Source organism: Cetorhinus maximus, chromosome 16 (assembly GCF_964194155.1).
Source record: "Cetorhinus maximus chromosome 16, sCetMax3.hap1.1, whole genome shotgun sequence".
Lineage (NCBI taxonomy): Eukaryota > Metazoa > Chordata > Chondrichthyes > Lamniformes > Cetorhinidae > Cetorhinus > Cetorhinus maximus.
Genome location: NC_135894.1, coordinates 8,903,074 through 8,916,155, shown reverse-complemented (window position 1 = coordinate 8,916,155; position 13,082 = coordinate 8,903,074). Strand labels below are relative to the sequence as shown.

Below are 13,082 nucleotides of genomic sequence, written 5' to 3'. Positions count from 1 at the left end.
ATACTCAGTTCTGCTGAAGGGTCATGAGGACTCGAAACGTCAACTCTTTTCTTCTCCGCCATTGCTGCCAGACCTGCTGAGTTTTTCCAGGTAATTCTGTTTTTGTTATGGCACTTCAATGTCTATTTACCCAGCACACACTATACAGAACCAATGAACCCTGCAGGAACAACATAATGAGTGAAAAAGCTTTAAAAAACAGTCATTTATTCATAACTTTTTTATAAAAAATGCCTTTTTACTACATTAAACCATACGCAGCAGTGTTGCAGCAATTGACTTCTACAAGTAAATTTGGCACAGTAATGAACAAAGTAATTTGTGACCAATTAATTGAAAAGAGTTCAATTGCACAAACTAGGGAACATTTCCTTATGAAGGATGATGATTTAGCCTTGGACAAAGTCACCACCTCAGCAGTCCAAATCAAATGTGCCATGTTAGGTTTGAGGAGGTGACACAGAAATGCATCCTCAGACTCAGGGTGTAGGAACAGCTTGCTCAACAGCTCAAGAACAAGGGTTACGAACAAAGAGACCTCAGCAATCTCATCAATGCAATGCCCCATAATAGTCAGATACCTTCAAAACTGTGCCCAAATTGTGGAAGTGTTCATCGATTCACAATGCCATGTCCAGCTTGAGGGAAAAAGTGTAACACATGCTTAAAATTGAATCATTTTGCAGAGGTGTGAAGGTCAAAGAGACACATGGAGGAGTCTGTTCCTTAGAGAGAGGTACGGCATGCATATACCATCACTGGGAATGATCAAAATCCCAGTAAGCTACAAAAACATCATCGTGGACAGGTTCATGTTCTATGTAGCTAAAGGCAGAAGCTCTTTGGGGGTAAATCTATTCGATAGGCTTGGATTGAAACTTGAAGCACTCATTAATGTGATTGATGATTTTGTTTTTATTCATTCATGGGATGTGAGCATCGCTGGCTAGGCCAGCGTTCATGGGCAATAAATGCTGGTGTAACCAGCGACACCTACATCCCTTAAAATAATTTTTAAAAAAAATCATCAATTACATTAATGCCGACTGCACAAGTTGGTATCCTTCCTTATTACTGGATTTGGGGAGATTAAGGCTGTTGACAAGCTCCTCGCATTGACACATCAATTCCGTCAGTCTCACAAAATTTGGGATGGTGGCCCATTTGCAATCTATGGCCAAAGTGTCACAAAGTGAAATGACTCAAAGCAGACAATATCATTGAGTGAATCAATTCATTGCCGTGGATGTCAAATCTAGTCATGGCAAAATGCAAAAATGGTGAACTTAGACTATGTGTCGACATTAATGTGGTCAACAAAGCTATCATACCAGACAAGTATCCACTTCCTACAATCCGAGAACTATCATCATCATTTTCATGGCTCCATAGTCTTCACAAAGCTTGACATGCAACAGGGCTATCTTCAGATACCATTAGCAGAGCAAAGCTGATATCTTACAGCTCTTGTTACTCCCAAAGGTGTGTTTCAGTATCACAGAATGCTCTGTGGACTAAGTTCAGCACCTAGCGCATTCCAGAAGATAATTTCTTCAGTCTTATCAGACGTTGAGGGGACGCTCAACGTACTTGATGACATTGTTGTCCATGGAAGTGACAAACAAACATGACTTCGTTCTGTTGAAGGGTCATACGGACTTGAAACGTTAACTGTGTTCCCCTCTGCAGATGCTGCCAGACCTGCTGAGTTTTTCCAGGTATTTTTATTTTTGTTTTGGATTTCCAGCATCCGCAGTTTTTTGCTTTTATCTTTATGTTTGCAAATTGGGGTTGCTGCCATCCTGTGCATGCATAAACCCTGGTGTGATGACGTCGGGTTACAAACCCCATCCCAGTGCGATAGTCCCTATTTGTGCTTCCCTGCCTGGCTTGCAAATCCAACCCCCACCCCACCACCCCACCTCACCCCAACCCCCAAGGGTGACCGATCCTTCCCTATCCAAAAGTCCTGTGGCAGAATATTTAGGTCATTGTGGTGTGCGCCTGACCTGCTGGAGTGTAAAATAGCGTGTGATGATGTCGGGTGAGCTTCCCTGCGTTATCCGCATTCGAGTGATATTTCAGTAGGTGGGCGCGTGCAAAAGTTGGGAGTGCGCCCACTGACAATTAAGAGGACAATTAAGCCCATTAAAGTTCCAATTGTCCCTGATTTTTCGTGGTTGGTCCAACCTCCTGGTTGACGGATGGGCGAATCTCACAGGTGGACTTTGCATTTTTGATGAAGCCTCATTGAAGGGCGGGATGAGGTTTCCGTTATTAAATTTAAAAAAAATAAAAACATACGGGCTGAATTTTCATCATGTATAGGTTCACATGACCGATTCTAACACATGTCCATTGTTTCCCGGATTTCAAAATCTTTATTTATTGGTTTTAAATTCTTCAGCTCCCTGAGGGAACTCTCTGTCTTCAGGGAGCTTTCAGTCAGCGCTCCCCCGTGCCCATGCCTACATCAGCGCCCGCCCTCCTCCTGCCCTCATCCTGGCAGCGCTGAGCATTTCAGCGCATGCTTCACCTGGCTGGCCGTTAATTGGCCAACCAGCTTGAAATCGCGTTCGGGAGCCGATGGCAGGCAGTGGTCCGTTCCTAGGCCGCACCCAGGCCCGCTAATCGTGCCCGTAAGCTGACCTAAAAATCCTGCCCCTGGATGTACCCAAGTCTGTGATCTCATGCTCTCTTCATCTTTGGACTGCTTGCAGTCCTAGCAGTGCCCACTACTGAGTTCTGGCGCTGCTGAGACTGCTAGAGCTCCGACCAATCTGATTGGCTGAGGGGCAGAAGCCCGACTCTCTGCTTGTTTTGGCCGCCTACAGCATGTTATTGCTGCAGGGCAGCTTTTCTTAAAAGTTAGTCAACTCGCAACCAACTTTCCTGAGCGGGGTGGGGGGGGTGTGGTGTGAGCACTCATTACCCCCACCTCCACTCCCACCCCTCCCCCCCTGTAAAATTCAGCCCCCATAGCATTTGGCTGCAGGTGAGGAAGGTTGGCTCTATATGACAATGGCATATGCAGAGGGAGTTTGAGAGCTTGCATTATATTCATTGGGTTCTTACCATTGAGGATTTCATCATCAGTGCTGCCTTGTTCTCCATCCAAGGTTTCTTGCAGGAAAGGTTTAACTATGAAAGAAAGACTTGTTCATTAACTTCTCACATGTATCTCATAATAATAAACCTTACAGATATGTGTTTGTTGTATCTCAGTAAAAGAAACAGAGCAGGACAAACATACTAGTCAACTGATAGTATGAGAGCACACTCTGGCTCTTTAAGATGGTTAGAGATTTTGTAGTGAGCTGTCCGACAGCCTGCACCACTGATCGGGCTTCAGGAGCAGCCATTGCTTATCATAAAATTGCAGCCAATGCCCCTAAAGACCTAAATAATGATTTGCCACGAAAATCTCCAAGGTTGTTTTGTATGCATTCAAAATGGTTTACATCTGTGAGATCTTCATAATTACATTACTCTGGTAAGTGCCTAACTTCAGATCAAGTATGTCAGTTGGTGCAATTCAAATCAGTTTGTAAACGATGTTATCTTTTACCACCTACTTAGTGAAGCCCATGATTGATAATGCTGCAAGTCCCCTGACTTTCCCCTCCCATCACAACTATACTTCAGGAGTGAGATCCATCCAGAGTGCCCTGGATATCTTGAGAAATATAAGCAAACACCAGTCGACCAATAAATGTTCAATGGTGAGTGGCGTGCTCTGTATCCAAGGGAATGGCCCTTTGCTTCTTTCTAATAGTTATTTCTCAATACAATACAATACAAGAGTTATTAAAATTATTAAGCATATTCTGAACTGAAACTCCCTTAAAATATACCAACAAACTATATGATATTAATCCATTTGAATTAAGAAGTGTAAGCTGGGTCAAAACCCTGGAACTCCCTCCCTAAAAGCACTGTGGGTGTACCTACACCACATGGACTGCTGTGGTTCAAGAAGGCAGCTCACCACCACCTTCTCAAGAGCAACTAGGGATGGGCAATAAATGCTGGCCTAGCCAGCGACACCCACATCCTGTGAGTGAATTTAAAAAAAAAACAAAAACATATTAAGCATACTAAAATCTTCTTTCATCCAGAAAATTCTTTCAACCTGGAGGTTTTGCTTAGTTCTTGATTGGTGCAAACTAAAAGGTGTGCAGCTGAGTCAACATCATTATTATTGAAAGCATCTCAGGTGATAAAAGATTTATCTAGGTTTGTTTGTATGACCCATAAAGTATCCTGTACATTATAATCTAATGAACTCAATAGAAAATTAGTATCATTTTATTGCAGAGAAAGTTGTTCAACCAAAGCTAGTTCAAATTGTATAAATAGTTCATAGTTAAATCCTTCATAATCATCATTACTTATGCATTATAATTATAATTAAATCCACTGGTTGGAACTCTGTGAAATGAATGCATATTTTAAAAATGACCAGTTTCTTACAGTATGTTGTTAACTCATTTGTTGCTGATGGCTTATTTATTTTTCTCTTCCTGGAAATCATTTGGATGGTATGAAGGGATCGGTGTGAAGCTGGTGCAGGTGACAGCACACAATCCCATGTTGACACTGTGAAATGTGTGGATTGTCTTATCTGTGACCTCAGGTGGAGTTATGTCTGCTTTGCTAATTTACAACCCAGCCTGTCAGACCATTGTCTTATGGGCTGTGGCCAAAGAGCACACATATCCTCAGGAAAGAGATTTTGGAGATCACAAAGACCATAACTGGTCTCATAATCCCCTCTGCCAAGAGCTGCCCAAAATGTTGTGTTGTCTGCTGCCTAGAAGATACAAACTCACAGTGAGTGGGTGCATACTTCAATTATGGTGCAGCCTTGACTCTCTTTAATAAAAAATGGAGAAGAATGTTTTGGGTATATTCCAAATTGAACTACTAATACCTGGATCTGTGAAAACAGCAACTATAACCTGCATTTATTTATCCCCTTTAACACAGGCAAACATTCAGACAGACACAATTAAAAGCAGAGGTATTAGGAGGGATGATGAAAAGTTGAATCATCAAGCTGGGTCTTAAATGGTGAGTAAGAGGTGGAGAGGCTGAGAGTTTTAGGGAGGGAATTTCTGAGATGTGGACGTGGCCTTGAAACTTTGGCTACCAATGTGGTGCGAAGGAAGGGAGACATACATAAAAGGTTAGAGTCAAAGGCATGCAGAGGTTGATGTGTGGTTTTGTATAGCTTGCAGTACCCCCAGCCCCCCTCCTGGAGGATGAAGCCAGGAAGGGAATTATTGAAATACACCAGCTGTAAGGTCTCAGCTGCACCTAACCCTCCTGTACCCCAAAGGCCGCTTCTATATCCCAGGCCTCTCCAGTACCCCAGGCCCTTCCAGAGTCCTGGTTATTCCAGTGCTCGAGGCCCTTCCAGCATCCCAACCTCTCCAGTAACCCCGGCCTCTCCAGTAACTCTGGCCTCTCCAGTAACCCCGGCCTCTCCAGTAACCCCGGCCTCTCCAGTAACCCCGGCCTCTCCAGTAACCCCGGCCTCTCCAGTAACCCCGGCCTCTCCAGTAACCCCGGCCTCTCCAGTAACCCCGGCCTCTCCAGTAACCCCGGCCTCTCCAAGAGGGTGAGGCCTGGAAAGTGTTTATCAAAATACACCAGCTCTAGGGCTCATGTCTACCCAACCCTCCTGGGCCCCTCCAGAACCCCAGGCCCTTCCTGTACCCCAGGTCCCTGCAGAAGGATGAAGCCAGGAAATGATTTATTAAAATATCTCGGGACTCACCCCCACCCAACCCTCCAGTGCCCCAGGTCCCTCCAGTACCCCAGACCTAGAAAGGTTGAGTCCGAAGCTGCACTAATTAACCATTGCTAACACATGCACCAATGAAAGTCTCAAATCACTTTTCAGTCACTTACATTTATAGCCAACAAGCTGTCTAGTCTCACACCATGTATGAAGGAATGATACCAACTTTATTTCTTAATGCTACCTTAATGCCTATATGGATGTTTCTATGTCAGCTATGAGTGCTATGTCATTTGACCTGTAACAGGATTTTTCAGCTATAAAAATGGTAATTGTATTGATTAAAAACTTTCACGTTAGGATGTCAATATTCCCACTGCATTATCCATTAATGGGTTGAAAATTCACATGAAGTGCAGCTGAGATTTCCTGATCTTCATTCCCAGCAGCTGAAGCTCCTAACTCCATTCGGAAAATCAACATTGATACAATAATTGCTAAGACTTACCAGAGCAGTAAAAACCGCTGCCTCTGAATCCCTGCTTACATTTACAGGTAAAGGATCCTTGTGTGTTGTGGCAGTCTGCATTGGCACTACACGAGTGTGTACTTTTGGCAGCACATTCATCGATATCTGTCAAACAATATAAATGTCAGTAGACCTGTATAAAAAAAGTAGTCCAGTTTTTTTGGTAGAAATATTGTGTAGCTGAGCCTTATAGGCTAGAATGTTTCAGCATTAATTCCCAGGCTATGCTGAGTTAGTTTATCTCAACCAGGATGGCAATAAGGGAACTACAATTGGCTGCAAAGCTTTAGGGTTAAGAAGCAGAAAAATAGCCTGGGTTCTTGTTCTTGATGACTAGCCAACGTGTATGGGTGGACATCAGTAATGATGGGATTGGGAGTGTCTGCTCCCCAAGAATTGCCCACACGTGCAGTCTAGGCTTACACATACAAAATAAACAGTTGTGTGAACTAATAAAGGGTGTCCATGGAATTGTATCCCAGAATGAGATAACATTTTCTGGAGAGGAGGAGGTGCAAACCGGAATTGTCACAATTTGTTTCATAATTGTTGTGATTTAATTGTCAGCTGACTGCTGAGAAACTGCCATATTAATTTAACCTTACCGATACATCTGTATTTGCCTTCGGTGTATTTCAGTTCATAGCCAGTTTGGCATTTGCAGAAGTAGCTGCCAAATGTGTTCACACATCTGCGCAGAGGAGGGCATAGTGCTTTGGCAGTTGCGCATTCATCAATATCTAGAAGAGCAAACAGTAAAAGTGCATTTTTTTTAGCTTGCAGCCTAATATGCAAATATGCTATTTACTGTAGGGTATACATATTTAATTAAATATTGGATGGTGATGTTCCACTGTACAACTGATAGGACCTTCATTTTGAATGAATTTACTATTTTGAATTGCTTCACAGGTTAGAGTTTGTGTTGGGGCCGGGTTATGGGAGAAATTTGTCTTAGGTGATTGAGCAGAGTGTGAATGGCTGTTGAGGCACTATCACCTGTTTTGTGTTACTGTACAATGTGAATTTTACCCTTAAGGGCTCTTAGGACCTTTTTAAGGAATTGCTTTGCAAGATGTTCTAATTAGGGATTACATCCTGTACCCTTGGAAAACCAGGAGCAGAATTTTGCCGTTGGCGAGCAGGGGCCGGAACCCCCAACGTCACCGCGCCCCATTTAAATTTTCAGGAAGGCAGGGGCGCAGCAAAATCAGCTGCAGGCCCGCCGACCTGTCAATGGCCAATTGAGACCATTGACAGGGTCATTTAACCAATTAAAGGACCTGCCCACATTGTCACATGAGGGGACATGTAAGGGATTTTTCTTTACTCTATTTTTAATAGTTTTAAAAGTTGAAGCGATCTCCCTGAGGCTGCCCCAGGAGTCCGATGGATTTGGACAGCCGTGTCATTTGGGTTTTCAATCCTCCTGCATTATCCCAGAGCCTTCAGGAATCAAAACTTCCTGGACACTTCTGCAAACAACCTGGTAACAAAAAATCATAGGGAATTCTCAAAATGAATATTGAATGGTGAACCAGAATTTCTAACAGTAGTTGTGGATGCTACACCACATGGACTGCAGTGGCTCAAGAAGACTGCCCACCATCACCTTCTCAAGGGCAATTAAGGATGGGCAATAAATGCTGGCCTAGCCAGCGATGCCCACATCCCGTGAGCGAATAAAAAAACTCTTGTTATCAACTTCTCTTTGGTGTCATATATTCCTGGAGATTCTACATTCAACCAGTCTCTGCCGTCTACCGACCATCCTATTAGTGTAGGAATAGAGGAACAAGAGTCAGCCATTGAGCCCCTCAAGTTTGGTTTGCCATTCAATTAAAGCTTGGCTAATCTGTATCTCAACTTCATTGACCAATCTTTGATATACTTGTACTGCATCATACAATGTTACCATAAAGTCATGTGATGAAATCCCCTGGAAAACCATCAACCAGAGTTGGGAACCTTACGTGCCCTCCTGTTATTACAGTCATCAGAAAATGAAAGGAAAAGAAAGTGTAGCTCATTGTGATGAAAATATCAATCATGTGTTTTGTGTGTCCATGAGCAACAAATTAGTTAACACAGCCGAAGTGCTCTACACTAGCACCTAGGAGCAGAGGTATCAAAGCTAGGAGTTGTGGTCATCTTAAGGCCTCAAAGTCCATTTGTTTGAGGCTCCTGCAGAACTTACTCAGATGCTCCATGTTAAATCTAAGCCCCTGTGATAAATGTTCTTCATCAATTGTTGGGTAGATGTGCCTCAGACTATAAATGGTGGTGTTTCTACTTGCCTGACTTGCAGGGAGCGGATAAGTCAGAAAATCACAGGGAACCCACCTTTTGGAAATTCCCCCTTCTACACTGTGGAACTTTAACTCCACTGTGTCAGCGACATCACTGATTGGTTTCCCAGCCTGGAGATCAGCCATATTGACAGGCTGCATCTCCAACCAGGCAGGGAACAGATCAGTGAAGGCTGCAACTGCCACTAAGTCCATGCTGGGGACATGGTTGGGGTGAGAGGTGGGGGGTGGTCAATCAGGGGCTGGGGTGGGAATGGTAGGGGGGGAGTCAATCGGGGTAAGATGGGGGTTGTTCAGGGGAAAAGGAGGGATTGATTGAGGGTAGCAGGAGGGATCAGTTGGAAAGGGTTTTATCAGGGGTATGGTGGGTGATTTTAACTTTCCCTATAGTGACTGGGAATCACTTAGTGCTAGGGGTTTGGATGGTGCAGAATTTGTAAGGTGCATCCAGGAGGGCTTCCTGAGACAATATGTAGATAGTCCAACTAGGGAAGGGGCAATACTGGACCTGGTATTAGGGAATGAACCCGGCCAGGTGGTCGAAGTTTCAGTAGGGGAGCATTTCGGGAAAAGTGACCATAATTCAGTAAGTTTCAAGGTACTGGTGGATAAGGATAATAGGAGTCCTCGGGTTAAGGTGCTTAATTGGGGAAAGGCTAATTATAAAAATATTAGGCAGGAACTGAGGAATCTAGACTGGAGGTGGATGTTTGAGGGCAAATCAACAACTGACATGTGGGGGGCTTTCAAACGTCAGTTGATAAGAATTCAGGACCCACATATTCCTGCTAGGATGAAGGATAAGCATGGCAAGTTTCAGGAACCTTTGATAACGAAGGATATTGTGAGATTAGTCAAAAAGAAAAGGGAAGCATTCATAAGGGCTAGAAGGCTGGGGACAGATGAAGCCCGTAGAGAATATAAAGAAAGTAGGAAGAAACTTAAGCAAGGAGTCAGGAGGGCTAAAAGGGGTCATGAAAAGTCACTGGCAACCAGGATTAAGGAAAATCCCAAGGCCTTTTATACATATGTAAAAAGCAAGGGGGTAGCCAGGGAAAGGGTAGGCCCACTCAGGGACAGAGGTGGGAATCTGTGTGTGGAGCCAGAAGAAATGGGAGAGATACTAAATGAATACTTCTCATCAGTATTCACCAAAGAGAAGGACTTAGTGGTCGATTTGTCTGGGGAAGAGTGTGTAGATAGCCTGGATCATGTTGAGATCAAAAAAGAGGAGGTGTTAGGCGTCTTGAAGAATATTAAGGTGGATAAGTCCCCAGGGCCAGATGGGATCTACCCCAGAGTACTGAGGGAGGCAAGGGAGGAGATTGCTGGGGCCTTGACAAAAATATTTGTATCCTCACTGGCTACGGGTGAGGTCACAGAGGACTGGAGAATGGCCAATGTTGTTCCATTGTTTAAGAAGGGTAGCAGGGATAATCCAGGAAATTACTGGCCGGTGAGCCTTACGTCAGTGGTAGGGAAATTATTGGAGAAGATTCTTTGTGACAGGATTTACTACCATTTGGAAGCAAATGGGTGTATTAGTGAGAGGCAGCATGGTTTTGCGAAGGGGAAGTCGTGTCTCACTAACTTGATCGAGTTTTTCGAGGAAGTGACAAAGATGATCGATGATGGAAGGGCAGTGGATGTTATATCCATGGATTTTAGTAAGGCCTTTGACAAGGTCCCTCATGGCAGACTGGTACAGAAGGTAAAGTTGCACGGGATCAGAGGTGAGCTGGCAAGATGGAATACAGAATTGGCTTGGTCATAGAAGACAGAGGGTAGCAGTGGAAGGGTGCTTTTCTGAATGGAGAGCTGTGACTAGTGGTGTTCCGCAGGGATCAGTGTTGGGACCTTTGCTGTTTGTAGTGTACATAAATGATTTGGAGGAAAATGTAACTGGGCTAATTAGTAAGTTTGCAGACAACACTAAGGTAGGAGGAGTTGCAGATAGTGAAGAGGATTGTCAAAGGATACAACGGGATATAGATCGGTTGGAGACTTGGGCGGAGAAATGGCAGATGGAGTTTAATCCGGACAAATGCGAGGTAATGCATTTTGGAAGGTCTAATACAGGCAGGAATTATACAGTAAATGGCAGAACTCTTAAGTGCATTGACGGGCAGAGGGATCTGGGTGTACAGGTCCACAGGTCACTGAAAGTGGTAACACAGGTGGATAAGGTAGTCAGGAAGGCATATGGCATGCTTACCTTCATTGGCAGGGGTATTGAGTATAAAAGCTGGGAAGTCATGCTGCAGCTGTATAGAACCTTGGTTAGGCCACACTTGGAATATTGCATGCATTTCTGGTTGCCACATTACCAGAAGGATATGGAAGTGTTGGAGAGGGTGCAGAGGAGGTTTACCAGGATGCTGCCTGGTCTGGAGATTATTAGCTATGAGGAGAGATTGGAGAAACTCGGATTGTTCTCACTAGAGCGACGGAGATTGAGGGGCGACTTGATAGAAGTTTACAAAATTATGAGTGGCATGGACAGAGTAGATAGTCAGAAGCTTTTTCCCAGGGTGGAAGAGTCAATTACTAGCGGACATAGATTTAAGGTGAGAGGAGAAAACTATAGAGGAGATGTGCGGGGCAAATTTTTTACGCAGAGGGTAGTGAGTGTCTGGAATTCGCTGCCAGAGGAGGTGGTGGAAGCAGGTACGATAGTGGTGTTTAAGAGGCAGCTTGACAAATACATGAATAGGATGGGAATAGAGGGATACAGACCCCGGAAGTGCAAAATGTTTTAGTTGACGGGCAATATGATCGGCGCAGGCTTGGAGGGCCGAAGGTCCTGTTCCTGTGCTGTACTTTTCTTTGTTCTTTGTTCTAAACATGATTGTGGTACAATTGGAATAAGTTTATCAAATAATAATCCAAAATTAATTAGTGGAAAATAACATGCTCGGTATATATTCTGCAATAAGTAATGAATAAAAACTCAAAGAAACAAACGATTTTTTTCTGTAAGTCAGGTTTTTTTTTTACTGGTAAACATATTCTAATGATTGATGTTAAAGATAGCACAGACCTATGCAAGTTTTTCCATTTGGTCCCAGTTGCAATCCAGAGGATGGACAAAGACAGTGGGTCTCTCCCTTCACATCCTCACAGCCATACTGACAGTTTGCCATAGCACATGTCCTGGAATCTAAAAAGCACAAAATCAGTGAGTTCATTGTGTGATCCATAAACCCAAAAATACACAACAAACCCCCACGACAATACTTAGAAAGTTGTCTTTCCCTATTTTTTTAGGAGACTGAAATTTAATCCTGTTTAATCTTGAAGCAAATTACACAGACACAATCAATTCTGTATTGGGAAAAAAATATAATTTATTTCAATATTTTTACTCTTCACTATTCCCTAGGAAAAATAACAAGTGAAAAATGCATTTCATTTTTGAACTCTGTCATTGTAGAGCTAGAGACCTAAAAGGTTGATTGGTAAAGGGTTGAACAGTGATTTGTTAGTTTTAATTTTTCTTCATGGTAGTGTTACTTTATTCATTTGTCCTTTATAGTTGGATGGAACAAATCATTATCAAATGCAACTACTGAGCTTGGCAGGAATTAATGAATTAATTGATTAATTAAAACAGATAAATGAATTCTTGTCAGTCACAAATTAAAGCTGGTTACCCCATCCAGTTATGCTAAATATCTGTCATCCTGCCAGCAACAGGGATGTTGGGCTCTACATTGCCATTATTGTTGCTTCACTGGCACAGTGTTTTGGAGTTCCTCGGTGCTGTGCCACAGACTGTAAAGCATGACTTTGTACCTGTGATTGCCGACATAGTGAATCCCTGACCTTCACCATGCTGCTGGAGATATACTGATTGGAAATTAGGCATTTTCCCAAAAGAAGGTATAGAAAATTTGAGGGCAAATAAAATGACCACTAGTCACTCCATACAGCTTCTGGCGATAGTGCCAGCAGCCTGGCAGTGGATTCTGTTGATGTTGTTTATCTTGAGAAGTTCTAGCTCCATTGCTTGGACCTGCCTAATTCCCATTGTATCTCCACTTCTCTTTCCACCTGCTGGAAACCACCATTTGGATCAAGTTTGCCTCCTAACTCTCGAACTGTGGTTCAGCAGTCATTCCTTCATCTGTTTTTTTTGTTCTCTCCCCTCTAGTCCTTGGGAGACTTTCTACCTGGAGACCCATGGGACTGGGTGGAATGCTGTTTTTACACCTTGCCCAATATTAACCTCCATTGCTTTCAATCGGGTGGGGATTAGCATTGCACCCAACCCCATCAGCTTCTCAATGAGCAGATTAAGATAAAATTAAGGCCATGTACATCTTCCATTACAGAAACCTTTAACTGCACAGCCTTCTGTTGAGAACGAAACCTAGTATTGGGCCAGGTTCTGTAACAGGGCATCTAAAGACATCTGCCATTCATTAGACATTCCCCTGCACCCTTCAGCCCTAAATAAAATGTTTCCCACATAGTTGCTGAAAGTGCTGAAAACAGT

General features: G+C 43.4%; 1 protein-coding gene across 2 annotated transcripts in view; it reads right to left on the bottom strand.

Moving 5' to 3' along the window:
* The window catches only part of egfl6 (EGF-like-domain, multiple 6), a 70,826-nt gene that overhangs the window by 30,321 nt on the left and 27,423 nt on the right, over positions 1 to 13,082 (bottom strand). For both annotated transcript variants that reach the window (XM_078559351.1, XM_078559352.1), the window contains 4 exons: positions 11,625 to 11,744; positions 6,881 to 7,015; positions 6,255 to 6,380; positions 3,076 to 3,141 (listed from right to left, as the gene is read on the bottom strand). In XM_078559351.1, the coding sequence (XP_078415477.1) occupies positions 3,076 to 3,141; positions 6,255 to 6,380; positions 6,881 to 7,015; positions 11,625 to 11,744 (447 nt within the window). The remainder of the gene's footprint in view (positions 1 to 3,075; positions 3,142 to 6,254; positions 6,381 to 6,880; positions 7,016 to 11,624; positions 11,745 to 13,082) is intronic.